Source organism: Clinocottus analis, unplaced genomic scaffold (assembly GCF_023055335.1).
Source record: "Clinocottus analis isolate CAN_PGR_092001 unplaced genomic scaffold, fCliAna1.0.p SCAF_8, whole genome shotgun sequence".
Classification (NCBI taxonomy): Eukaryota; Metazoa; Chordata; class Actinopteri; order Perciformes; family Cottidae; genus Clinocottus; species Clinocottus analis.
This window is the reverse complement of record NW_027176240.1, coordinates 8,867,320-8,880,995: the sequence shown is the minus strand read 5'-3', so window position 1 is coordinate 8,880,995 and position 13,676 is coordinate 8,867,320. Positions and strand designations below refer to the sequence as shown.

The 13,676-nt window shown below is 41.3% G+C and overlaps 2 protein-coding genes across 2 annotated transcripts; both read left to right on the top strand.

Annotated features, from left to right (window-relative positions):
- The first annotated feature begins 5,159 nt into the window (after window positions 1-5,159).
- Window positions 5,160-8,406, top strand: comtd1 (catechol-O-methyltransferase domain containing 1). Its single transcript, XM_068568534.1, has 7 exons — window positions 5,160-5,211; window positions 5,303-5,421; window positions 6,035-6,140; window positions 7,151-7,269; window positions 7,662-7,716; window positions 8,028-8,161; window positions 8,254-8,406. The coding sequence occupies exons 1-7, from the start codon at window positions 5,160-5,162 to the stop codon at window positions 8,404-8,406; spliced, it is 738 nt and encodes a 245-aa protein (XP_068424635.1).
- Window positions 8,407-9,972: 1,566 nt separating this feature from the next.
- LOC137779930 (novel protein similar to vertebrate neurofilament, medium polypeptide (NEFM)) lies at window positions 9,973-13,237 on the top strand. The gene is given in 5 exon segments (XM_068568181.1): window positions 9,973-10,043; window positions 10,045-10,084; window positions 10,086-11,000; window positions 11,083-11,207; window positions 11,568-13,237. Coding segments are annotated over 5 exon segments (2,394 nt in total). The 3' UTR covers window positions 12,811-13,237.
- Window positions 13,238-13,676: the final 439 nt, after the last annotated feature.

The window sequence follows — 13,676 nt, the reverse complement described above, 5'->3', positions numbered from 1 at the left end:
ATTTGTCTTTCATGGACCTGCTGCAAACCCTCTGCTTTTCCGCCGTCTCTCCATCTCTCTTAGCCTTTTAAACATGCTGAAAGTCAATTAACTACACCACTTCTCCCTGACATCATCGCGCTAATACAAGCTGCTCTTGACCTTATGTTTGTGTGTCTTGAGCGGATGGGAGCGCCATGCTTCTCCCTGATTGGATTAACTTCAGATGTGGTCTGTGTCTGGGTCTATTACAGAGGCAGTGTTGTGATTCCGAAGCCCGAGACCCCCACCCCTTCGTCAGCGCCGCTGTCCCACCCCTCTCCTCCTTTACACTCCCCCGAAGGCCTGTTCTCCCAACACGCCATCTCCCAACACTCCACACATGAAGAATTGTGTCTCTCTCACACACACACACACACACACACACACACACACACACACACACACACACACACACACACACACACACACACACACACACACACACAGACACATATGTTTGCTCATGCCTCCAAACAGTCATATCCCATGTGTCTTCTGCACAATGATGGGATGCCTGAAGAAACCGGCCATCCCTTCAACCGCATCCTTCGTCTCTCTCTCTCTCTCTCTCTCTCTCTCTCTCTCTCTCTCTCTCTCTCTCTCTCTCTCTCTATTCTTTTTTTTTTTCCAAGTCCGGAGGGGTCATCTCAGACAGAGGGGCTTCTAATCAACTCAATTAAGCGAGTCTGATTGCCATGGCAAATTGGTCTGGGTTATAACATTATCATTAACGCCTGAAGTGCGATCACAATGGGACACGGCAGTCAGATGAGAGTGAGACTAATAGGAAGGGAGGATGAAGTGACTCTGGACACGAACGGAGGCAGAGATTGGGTTTGTCTTTGCAGAGAAGATGAGCAAATAAAAATGTGACTTTCTACACATGAAACACTGGAGAAAGCACATGGTTAAAGGGAAAAAAGGGCAGTTAAATATGTAAGTATTCAGTGCTGCTACAAAGACAGAGCATTTTTTCCTGTGAAACTGACTGGCAACCACTGGGAGCTGTTCTGGGAGCAGCTCTATGTGTACACAGTGATATAGCTGGCAGACCTGCTGGCTTAAGAACCAGTGGTTCACCCAGTAATTGTTTCTGAGGATATGACATTTGTCTCTTCTCGTGGCTTGCTCACAGTGTCAACACCTTTCATATAGCCAAGATTTTTTTCACCGTGGCTCACGTGCCCTGAAGCATCCTGTTTGATCTTTTTGAGAACTGTCAACTTATTGTGTGACTCCACGGAAATTGAATTATGTATTTATTTACACGCCAGGTTAATAGAAAAGATGCCTAGGTGATTTGAAAGTCAAACAACCACACCTGCCATTCATTTCTGTTTTTTCTTACCGGAGCAGATCCTCTGTTTTGTTCTGTACGGCTTGAATACACAAAGAGAGGATAATAATGAATTGAATGACTTATCCTCAACAGTCGTGCTCCAAAATACATTGTATTTGAATACTGCAGCAATAAATCCAGATTTCCATGATTGAAAAGCAGTTTGGGGGGAATATTTTGCTATATCCTCATCTACATTCTGCAATTCTCCAAGTGGCCTACATAAACTGATGCTTTTTGTGTGCTTGTGTGTGTGTCTGTGTGTGTGGAGAAACAGTCGTTCGGGTCTAGCACAGCAGCACAGTGGCCCAGTTTGAGTAAAATCAGTGTCAATGCATCTCTAATGGTGTGAGCTGGTGCGTGTGCACGTTGTGCGAGCCTCCTCCGGAAGCTTTAAACAGGCTTGTCATGTTGGGAGACGCTGCTGTCAAACCGAGGACAAATCTGAGGACGTCAATTGAATGCCGAGAAATGTCTGTCAGTCGTTTTGACGTCGGTCTCTCTATTGTGATTAGCATCACTTAATATTCATGCGTGCTTATCCGTCTGCTGAGACGGTGCCAAACTGACTGCTGGTATTAGAGTGCATCACAAGCAGCCTCCCCACTCGTAAACAAATGGAGGATGTAACAGCCATGTGGCATTACAAGCGTGTCAATATGTGCCGCTCTCTGTACTCTGCGACGGTGTCACAGGTCAATTCAACAAGAGGAAAGTGATATTACTTCCCAGACAGCAGAGTGAAGACCTGACTCTCTTTGTGCCACGAGCCTGTGTGTGCGTAGGAAAGACGGTGGATTAGCTAAACAACACTGCCACTTGCTGTTCACGTGTGGGTACTAAACAACACAGTAAATTGGGATGCAGTTTGAATGAACTCAAAGTGTGCTGAAAGGCCGAAAAACTTTCAGATGTATTTGTGTAGGCTTATCAAGAGTTTTGTCTTTCCAGATAATGCTCGAAAACAAAATATAAATCAGCACATAGACGAGCCTGGTTTTAAATCATATATATTTATTCTCTGCATGGTTTGCAAAATTTAAAAGCCCTTTTTTTTTTTACAACGTACAGGGTCTTTCCTCCCATGCGCTAAATGCATCAAAACAGGAACCTCGTGAATTATTTTGTTTCATATTAGCAGTTGTATGTGTCAGTTTTGTTTTCTTGTTTCTCTACCACATACTTTTTTCTACCTCCGAGAGAGTGTGTGAATGTGTATCATTGTGGCACTCTGACAGTCACGGCCAGGGGGGAGGAACAGTTGTGTGCTCGCTGCAGATGGCAGCACACATTTTTTCATTCCTTAAACAGACACAAAAAGCAGCTGAGGGACCAGGGCCTGTCTGTAGAATGTGCTGGGGAAGAGTAGGTACTTGGCACAAGTAGCAGAAACAATTAGCGTCACATAAGCAGAGGCCTGAAGCAGCTGTAGAGAGAGAAAGAGAGAGAGAGAGAGAAGGGTGGTGGGAAAACACGGCATCTCATTTTCACCGCGAGGACCTTTGCAGAACTGTGTGCAGAACTGTGTAACCGTGTGCAGACTCTGAGAGATGCCCTTCTTTTCTCGTCACAACCTACTTTTTTTTTTTTTTAAAGACAGTTCATGTCAAAGCTCATTTATTTGATGTGTTCTTGTTGGCGGCATGTTTTTGTTTCTATCCGTGCATTCTTAATTATGGAAAAGACAGAGGAAGCTCGGTGTCCTTGGAGAGACCTCGCATCCCACTCACATCCCCAAAATCCCTTTTTGAACATTCCTGGCTACCGTCTTTCCCTTTCCCCGTTTTGAAGTTGAGAAACGACATGATCTAAAGTGTGGCTCATGAAAACACCAGACTTGCTCTGCAAAACATTGTGCTCATTAAACTTTGCTTACTTTACAGATAAGCTCCAAGAAAGTAAAAAAAAAGCACTTTTGAAAGAAGGAAGTGGATACATAGTTATTGTAAAGCACATAAAAACAAGTGTCACTTCTTAAACGTTCTTAACACTCTTATTTGAGTTGCTCAGCCCTGCTTTTACAGTAAGTCAGTATGGCTACTCCACTCACTTCTCTGGCTCTTCATTGCCACTGTTACCGGTAATTTGACTGGATAAAGTACCCATTGACCTCTGCCTCTGCAGCTGTGTGTCCAGTTTCTATATCAAACATAAGCAGTGTCTATGAAAGCATTGTTGGCACCATAAAAGGTACCATGAAAGCATCTAACAGTAATCACAAGCAGGGACTCATAAAGACAGCTAACTCGTGGATGTCAGTCTCACAGCAACTTCTCTAAAGCCTACTAACCGTAGCTAACGTTAGCCATGTCACGCTAGCAGTCATAGCCTCCCTGTAAGGCCGCTTTTGCATTTTGACAAATTAATTTTCTCAGTTAACAGTTCAAATAAAGAAAGAACTATTGAATGGCACAGTCGTACCAAAACATACTGGTGATGAGGAAGATATTGGGTAGATGGTGAGAATACATGTATACAATTTAAATCCCCCTATAAACTACACTAAATTTGGTTGAATCAAACACTGTTAGCTTGTTTAAAAAAACATGTTTCTCTTCGCTTCTGGATCACTCACAGACAATAACTGTAATGCCTGTGAGCACTGCGATCATATGAGCTCTGAAACGGATTGCTTTCTTCTTTATTGCCGTGCAGCTTTGCTGTTGAACGCCACAACATTTCAGAGTAAAGAGCTCTTTGTGCAAGCATGTTTAATTACAGAGTTCAGAAAAATGCTGGAAAAAAAACTACTGTAAATTCACTTCAGTCATTGAACAGTGGTTCTCAACCTTTTTTTTAGTGATGTACCCCACCGTGAAATATGTTTTTCAGCCGAGGACCCCTGACCAGTGCAAAGTCTTTCTGTAATGTGTATGTAATATACAGCGCTGTGCCGTCAGTGTCTGATTTATCATTGAATATACACAATTCTGTTTATGAGCGTACACTTTTATTGTATTGAATATTTATGAAATAACACATTTTAAAGGATTTTTAACAGATGCTAATTTTAAATATATATATTTTTTAAAATCTCGCATACCCACTTAAGAACCACTGCAAGAGGACCGGACCAGAAAATAAAGGAATAACCCATCATACCACTAAGTGGCAGTATTGTACGACAGTGATATACAACTGTTAAGTGGCATAACCTCAGCAATGGACTGTAAAGCGTTGAATATAAATGTGACATTGTTCTGACGGGACCCTGAACACGTTGCCATTAGAACTTTGTTTGGATACGCTAACGCTTTTATGGACGCTGAAAGAGAGCCTTGATTCCTTCAGCTGATAACAACTTGAAATATACTCACAGAGTGAGGACATGTGAAATATACAAAAGTCATCCTTTTACAAACAAATTGTAGTGACATACACTTCTGAGTAATTGTACACATTCAGGCAGACAGTTAGAACAACAAACGTTGATACCAACAGTCAAAAGTATGCTTACAAAACCAACGGATTGATCTGCAGTATTTTGAGTTTCACAGCTTCGGGATATAAAAAGAACAAAGTTGGCTAAAAGGGTCATTGTTGGTACCTTTTTATAAAAGGAGACCTTTGTAGAGATTAAATCTTGTATAAGTAATACATTAAGACTAACCTTTTGATATAAACATATTGTTATCTATCCTACAGAAACTTTCCACTTTTGCAATAAACCTGAAAAACCCGCTCAAAGGTCAAGCAAAACAAACAGACATCACTGTACAAACAGGACTGGTACTGAGAGGTTCAGTGGATTTACTCTACAACTGTTCAACCTTGCTTTAAACGCCAGAGCCCAAAAACAATGGCAGGTGTCAAAGTGATGTGTTGCATTGGACTTGCGCTTGTACTAACAGGTATGATATGACGGTTCGGTGTATAATCTGGCAGGTAACAGAGATTTCTTGAATCGGTAGCAGAGTTTCTGTTGTGTGTGCCGTCGGTCAGGTGTGGGAAAGTCTGCCTTCATCGGGAAGAGCCACGCCGGAGGGAAGGACGACCCTGTGCTGCAGTACGTTGTCAACAACTCTCTGAGGGAGCACCCTGTTCTCACCAAACTCAGACTGGTAAGAGAAGCAACAAGTCCTCATACGCTTGTGTCTCATGCGGGGATGGAGATGATAAATCCAGCACTAATTTCATAACTTTTATTGTCATTCTTTTGTTGGTTGTTTTAGTGAGGCGCTGCTGCATTGGTTATGTGTTTCAGTATAATGATGCTGGGGCCTCAGGGTCAAACCCTCTTGTTACATCCAAGTTGATATTTGAAATTTGGGGCAGGATTCTTAGGATTCTTTTAGCATGGGCAGGCGCCCGCCAACATGTATCGACATGCTGAAGAGCCACCAGCAGCTTATTTAGGTCAGATGAAGACCGGTTGGTCATCTTTAGCTCCAGGCTAAAAACTAAAGATGATTGTGGCTTTGAAGTTGTACTTTCAAAAACTTTGGATCAAACTTTGGAATTGGGTACTTTTTAAAAGTAGCTAAAGACACACTTGTTTAGAATTACATATTTTCTGTTATATTTTCTGTCCCATTTAATTTTATTAATTTATCTTTCTATTAAACAATACATTTTCAAATATTGCACATGTGATGAGTACCTCTTGTTTTGTATTTATTAAATCGGACATGTCATTCACGATGTGTGATTTCTTTTTTGATATTGTCATTTCAGAGAACTCTTGAAGACCCATGGAATATCATGATGGTTGCCAGTGAACAAGCCCAGTTCATGGCCAATCTCATTAGACTGATAAATGCAACTAAAGCTCTTGAAATCGGTGAGATATGTGAGATCAAATAGATAAAAGGCTAAGCAAAGAGTACCATGATACTGCGAACTTAAACCCTAGTGGAATACATATTGTTACAAATGAAAACACTGCTTACATTATAGCACGATGTTGTTTTACTCTAAAAGACATCAATCTGATCATAGCTGACACAACATAACCTGACAGGACAGAAATGTGATCAATTCCATTTAGGCTCACTTGATGTTTAAATTTTTATCCTCTTTTTAAAATTTTAACCGTTCCAATTTGATCAAATTCATTGGGGTTTTTGAAAATGAGCAGTTGAATTTGATCAACTTTAATGTAAGTCAATTCAATTCAGTTTATTTTGTATAGCCCAAAATCCCAAATACAAAATTTGCCTCGTAGGGCTTTACAATCTATACACATAACATTCCTGTCCCAGGACCTCACATCAGATCAGGAAAAACTCCCCCAAATAAAGATAGTAAAAAACCTTTCACAGGTAAAAAAAAGAAGGGAATAAAGCTTCAGGAGAGCAACAGAGGTGGATCCCTGTAATAAGTAGTAAGCATGGACCACGATCCAGATAACCACGATCCTTGTCAGCAGAAGGAGGTAGAGAGGGGGGACATCAGCTGGGCCGTCATGGCAAAAGACAGGACCGCCTCCAGACAGCTATGATGGATGGAAACTAGCGAGGAAGCAGAGAGGCTCACGGGAAGACGTAGAGTTAGTAATGTGCATTAAAGAGACAACAGTTTATCCAGAAGGAGAGAAAGAAGAGGAGAGAGAAAAAAGATGAGAAGAGAAAAGAGAGGAGCTCAGTATATCCTAAGCTCCTCTCTTTCTCTCTCTCTCTCTCTCTCTCTCTCTCTCTCTCTCTCTCTCTCTCTCTCTCTCTCTCTCTCTCTCTCTCTCTCTCTCTCTTTGTTTTTCTGTCAATAAATATGTATTTAACAGCTTTTGAAATTACACAACCGGAAATTGCTTCCTGGGAAATTTTATTATTTTGTTCCCTGTTTTTTCTGCAGGGATGTACACAGGGTACAATGCACTGAGCATGGCTTTGGCCATGTCAGAGAATGGCACTGTGGTAGCTTGTGAAATTGAAGACACCTATGTGGACATTGCCACACCGTTTTTTAAAGAGGTGAGAAAATGTCTTAGTTGTCGGCAAGATAAAAGAAGATACTGTAAAAGTAGGTAAAACGTAGGATTTGTTCTTGTATCTTGACTCAGTACATGTGCCATTACACAACTTGGCACTTGTGTAACATTGGAATTTGTTCTGCGAGTTCAGTAAGGTCTATTTTTGCTTCGGTCAGAGAAAGATTGTGCAGCAGGCAGCACACTGTTCATCCTTCTGTCAGTAAGACTTCACAAGGTGCTGCTGGCTGGAGAGTAAAAAAAAAAAGTGTCGGTGTAGGGAACTGTTTCAAATTGAGATGCAAAATCAATTCCTGTTAGCCTTCCCTATCAGTCTCTTTAAAAGACAAATAAAGATCCCTGCACACCTCTCATACTGTTAAACCTTTTCTCTAGGCTGGAGTTGAACATAAGATAGATGTACGCCATCAAATAGCCATGAAGACACTGAGTAAGTGCTTTCATAAATCTCATGAGAAATAACATATATATATATATATATATATATATATATATATATATATATATATATATATATATATATATATATATATTACAATCAACACTTGAAATGATGCAGGCAAAATTTAAACCATACATTGGTGTTTCATTTTTACCTCTTCACTTAATGTTTCATTGAACATGTTTTTTTTTTGTCTTTACAAAATGTACCAAAACACTAGCGAAGAGGAAGATCTTATCTTAAGAAATTATAAAAATGTTGTTATTTTTGCATTTTGATTTTCATCTCTGTTTCATCAGATGAATTGATAGCAGCCGGGGAAGCTGGAACATATGACTTTGTGTTCATCGATGCTGATAAGTTCAACTACGGCAGATACTATGAGAAGTCCCTTGAGCTCATACGAACAGGGGGCATCATTGCGATTGACAACGTAAGTTCACTGTCATGTTCTGGTATTGAGAGGTCGACAGTACAGGTGGACTGAACAGAATAAAACAGCACTGTTGTTGTTTAATTTAAAAGGTGCTGTGGAGCGGAAAGGTTGTGAATCCTGCGCCCAATGACCTCACCTCCCGGTCCCTGGATGCTCTCAATAAGAAGCTACACAACGACCAGAGGATCGATCTGAGCATGCTCACTGTGGGCGACGGGCTGTCCATTGTCATTAAACGCTAAAATCATGCATTTGTCTTATGGCTTGTATGCTTTAGCTTTTCTATTAAATACAAATGAGTACATTGCTTTCTGTATTCTTTATCTGGCTACAATTATCGACTAAATGTCATTTCTACCGCATATGAAACATTACAACTTGATCTGTATGTTTAATGTCTTTACTCGGACAGCAATCATGAAAGAGCTATAAATAAAACAAATATATATATATAGTTTCATCAAAATGGCATAATTCTAAAATCTATATATACCATATTGCAACAGCTCAAGATCAAATAAACATTCAAAAGTGGATTTCTTTGTAACAGAACATGCAACTCCACCAGGCTGATATAAACGGCTCTACTTACATTACATTGTGACCATAAGAGCTGACACATCAAAATATATTACAAAGCCAAAATAAACATTTTAAAGAAGCTACAGAAAAACTCCTTATAGTGAGATTAACTTACCAACCTGTAGTCTTGTATGTTGTTTCACTAATAAGTGTCTTGAATTGCAGTTTGTATATACATGACACTTTCTTGTGGGTATAGAAAGTGTGAATGCAGTTCAAAGGTAAAGCATTGTTGCTCTAGCATTAGCTGAAGGCAGACAGGACTCTCTCTAAGAACAAGTAAAGATGGCTGCAGAGCACAAACATGGAGGGCATTATTTGAGTCTACAAAAGCCTGAGATATTTATGGACAAATATGGTGTTTTTATATGATTTACCAGCAAAATAGCAACAAGGAGAAAATAAAAAACATAATGTTATGCTTTCATAGAACATGCAATGTGATGTTGAAGTCAGCTTTATTGTTGATTTCTCAGTATGTGACAAATATACAGAGTTTTTCTCCTGTCCAACATATATAAAGTGCATACAGAAAATAATAATAAAGTGCAAATAGATTAAAAAAAAACATTTAGACAACATATATATTAAGGAAAACAAACATTTTGTATAGCAGCAGTCAGACATATAGGATACTAAAAGAGAGCAGGGAATGGGAGCGTAGGGAGAGAGTTGAGCTTCCTGTAATGTAGGTCTGATTAGAGGCAGTGGGGAAAAATATGAATATTTCTCTTTCAACATGTATAAAATACAGGTGTAATAGCATCAGATGTGAACACTGAAGAACCAACATTGTTCTCAAGTACTGAGTTACATTCCACCACTGACATAAAATGACAGCAACCCAATTACTTGATTCCAGGCTTTTCTTCTGACTTTAGATGCCGTTGAGATTTCAACACCATACTATAAAAGGTGTGAATGAACCATAAGAAGTTCTTCGAAAGGATGGGGGCATGTGGCGTTTAAACAAAAACGTAACGTGGATTGATATCAATGAAGGATTTTAAAATCAACTCTAACGCTTCAACACATACTAATTCGTATTATAATGCAACATATTATTATTAGTAGTATACTAGTAATAATAGTAATATATTGGATGTAAAATAATACTAGTAACCATAATGCACAGAGGGTTCGTCATTTTGGGGCTGACATCCACAGCCCACGTGACTGCCGTCTGCGACAAAACGTAGTGTAAGCGCTCCTTCCACCGTCAGCTGATGCTACACCTTTTCAGCACCGCGGTCAGCTCCGTTCTGCATATCGAGCAGATGGCGACGGTTATAAAAAGCCCGCATCCCTGCACCGGAGATTCACCACGACAGTCACAGTCATGGCGTACAGATCCCTCTCGGCGCACAGGACCACTCGAGATGAGTATTTATACAAGTCAAAGCGTCCGGAAAGTGACGCCAGCGTCGTGTCCTCGGGCATGATTTCGAGCAACCCGCAATCTGGGATGTTGAACGAGAACGAATTGATGCATAGCTTGAATGATCGTCTGGCGGGATTCATAGAGAAGGTGCACCATCTGGAGTACCAGAATCATCTGCTGGAGAGAGACATTGGGGAGATTCGGGGGAAAGCCAAAACCGCATGTATTTTAAAGGAGGAGTACGGACCAGAGCTCAGGAAACTGAGACAGCTGGTTCAGGATATCACTCATCAGAAGCACCAGATTGAACTCGAGCATCAGCATTTGGAGGAAGAGCTGTCCAACCTGAGAGGACAACATGAGCAGGAGGCGCGTGGCAGAGCGGATGCCGAGAGCAACATTGTGCTCCTCAAGAGGGACGTCAGCGACGCGTATCAGGCTAAACTCCAGCTGGACCAGAAAGCGCAGGCTCTCGTGGAGGAGATCCACTTCCTGAAGGAACACCACAAGGCCGAGATTTCCGAGATGTTTGACCAAATCCAGAAGGCGCAAGTGACTATCAAGGCGCGAGAATTTGGCAACCCTGGCGTCACTGCGGCACTGCGCGACATCAGGGCTCAGCTTGAAGGCCAAACCGTGTCCGACGTCCAGCAGATTGAGGAAACTTTCCGATCTCAATTCGCAAGATTAACAGAGGCAGCTGAGCGCAAGAGAGAGGCGCTAAAAGCGACCCAGCGAGAGATGCAGGAGTACAGGAGGAGCCTGCAGGCCAAGAGCATCGAACTGGACTGCGCTGAAGGCACCAGGGAAGCGCTGGAGACGCAACTCCATGACGTCGAGGAGCACCACAGGAAAGACATGATTCATTACCAGGTTAGACTGTTTAGTTGTTGTTGTAAGGGCACGACATAATAAAGCCATCAGTGTTCCCATGTTCTTTCCTCTCTCGTTGCAGAACACAATCAAAGAACTTGAGAATGAGCTCATCAATTGCAAATTTGACATGTCTGGTTACCTGCGGGAATACCAAGACCTGTTGAATGTGAAGATGGCTCTGGATGTTGAAATACTGTCTTACAGGTGAGGCATACGAGTCTATGTGGATTTACCTAAAGAGTCACAAGATTTCACAGTTTTCCATAATGTCCCTTATTAATCTCCATCTGTCATCTTCTATTAAGAATGTGACATTTAACAATTAATCAAACAGTCACATCACAGAGATGGTCAATAATGTTCACTTGCTTGCCCATTAGATTTAATTAGGTTTTTTTTAAAGTGACAAAAAGGCAAATAACTCTTCTTCAACACACTGTATTTCACATTATTAGGCCACACCCTTTAGTAGTTGACTTTAGCTAGTGTCTCAAAATCTTAGTCTCAGTACCAACAGTGCATGTGCATTGATTGCAGATTAAAAACGGTGTCTATATCTTGCAGGAAGCTTCTCTGTGGTGAGGAGGCTCGGCTCTCCACGATGTCAGACCCCCACATGTCTCTGCCCTACATCTACCATCAGTCGCCCGTCTACACCCTGCCCCGCCTCAGCCGACCGGGAGGCCCGCACAGACGAGCCGAGCCCCAGTACAAGTTCGTAGAGGAGATCATAACGGAGACCACCAGGGAAATTGAGATGTCAGAATTTGAAGACACGGGATCGGAGGAGACAGAGATGGAAAAAGATGAGCAGTATTGTACCAAAAGAGATAAAGGAGGCAGCGAGGAAGAGAAGGATAATAAAGACAGTGGAGAGGAAGACGGTGAGCAGATGCCTGATAGTGTGCAGAATCTAGTAGCATCAGTGGTGAATTTAGTGCACGGAGATGATGATGACGAGGTGGATGATTGTGAAAAAGATCAAACAAGTAAAGTAGAGTCAGAGGAGAATGAAGCAGTTGACAATGAGGGCCCACATCATTGTGATACAGATACAAATACTCAAAGCAAAGTTGTGTTACATGAGTGCCTCCATGGGGAAGAAAATGAGCAATATCGAAAAGTAGCTGAACACACAAAAGAAGAGAAAGAAGCTGTGGTGGCAATGGTAACAGTTGAGAAAGAGCTCTTTTCAAACCCAGTAGATTTAAAGCCAGAGGTCTCTGAGGAGGATGAACATCTGGAAAAAGCTGATGATGGTCAAAAAGGAGATGCCGAGAAAGAGAGTTTTATACCAGCTCAAGTGAATAAGCTTATTGATGAGACCCCCGTCCAAGACACGACTCAAGAGCAAGGCAGTACTCAAGTGCAAGATACAGAAACAGCAGATTTTGTAGCAGAGACAAAGAGCACTGTGTCCGTAAAACAAGAGCAGCTCTTGGAAAAAGCTCAAGTATCTGTAAGTACAACATCCACGAGTGAGGAGAAAGAAAATAGTGTTAAAGACACAAAAGGAATCAGTAAATTTGAAGCTGCAAAGGCGGATGAAGTAGCAAAATGCATTGAAGATGCTAGAAATAAAGAGTCTTCTCTTCAATCTGAATTCAAAAGTCTTCCTGAAGTGGAGGATGGAACCCAGAAGGTGCTGCAGGAGGAAAACACAACCGTCAATTTAGAAATCAAAGAGTTGCATCAGGGGGCACTGAAAGGAAGCCAGGCTCAGACATCAGAGCTGTCTGAAAGTTCAGAGAAAATAAAGGATCCTCACAGTAAGACTGAGGTGGCGGAGAGTAAGACAGAGAAATAAGTGCAACTAAAAGCCGAACATCTGCTGGGAAGCGAGCATAAGGCATTTCCACCTCAAACTTAACAAGACAGCAGTTGAGAGCAAATATCAAGGACAGCGAAGCTAAAGCTAGAGAATGGCTTAACTGCAGATGCTAATTCAAGGTATAAGCTGAGCACCAGAGAGAGGAGCCGGCTGTGTTCCTCCTCTGAACGGCCATGGTGAAAGGAGGAAGCATGATTCTTTGGACTTGAATTGTGATTGAAATATTTTTGACTTTCCAGTTCAATAACTCAATCATGAATGTAAAAGATACAAAGTGACTTTAATTTGCTTTGGTATGTGCTTAAAAATAAATGCAATATCAATTTACTGAATATTTTTGCTGGCCTCCTCAACCTCTTGTCTGCCTGCCATCGACAAAGTGTGTGCTTACGACATGTTTCTGATTGATCCACTGTATTCATCGCCGACAGTCGTTTGCTTTCTCCTCTCTGGCAATAAACCGCTTCACTTACTGCAGTGTTGCTCCTTTGCCATTGAAACCTCCATTAATCTGAAGTTGAGACCAACTGCCAAAGGTTAATGTAGCTCAATAACAGACCATGGAATTAATAGCAACAATCATAATTTTACACAGGCGCTGCTAATAACTACATAACATTTTTACTGTCATTTCATAACTCAGTCTTTTGCTTCTTTGTAAGAATTTTGAAATGTCTCAGCTGGGTCCTTTTGGCTTCGTTTCTTTTGTAGCTTTAATTTTGCTTGAAGTTGTTTCCTCTGGAAAAGTGTTGAGCCTTCACAGGGGACTTTGGAGTGCAGGCACCTCCATCTACCCATGGCGAGACAAATATTCTTAAACAAAGTGGAGTTTGTAATGAAAT

Coding starts and splice junctions, on each gene's coding strand:
- comtd1 (XM_068568534.1), top strand. CDS start 5,160: ATGGCAGGTGTCAAAGTGATGTGTTGCATTGGACTTGCGCTTGTACTA. Junction 7,270..7,661: donor CCACACCGTTTTTTAAAGAG/GTGAGAAAATGT, acceptor CCTTTTCTCTAG/GCTGGAGTTGAACATAAGAT. Junction 7,717..8,027: donor AATAGCCATGAAGACACTGA/GTAAGTGCTTTC, acceptor CTGTTTCATCAG/ATGAATTGATAGCAGCCGGG.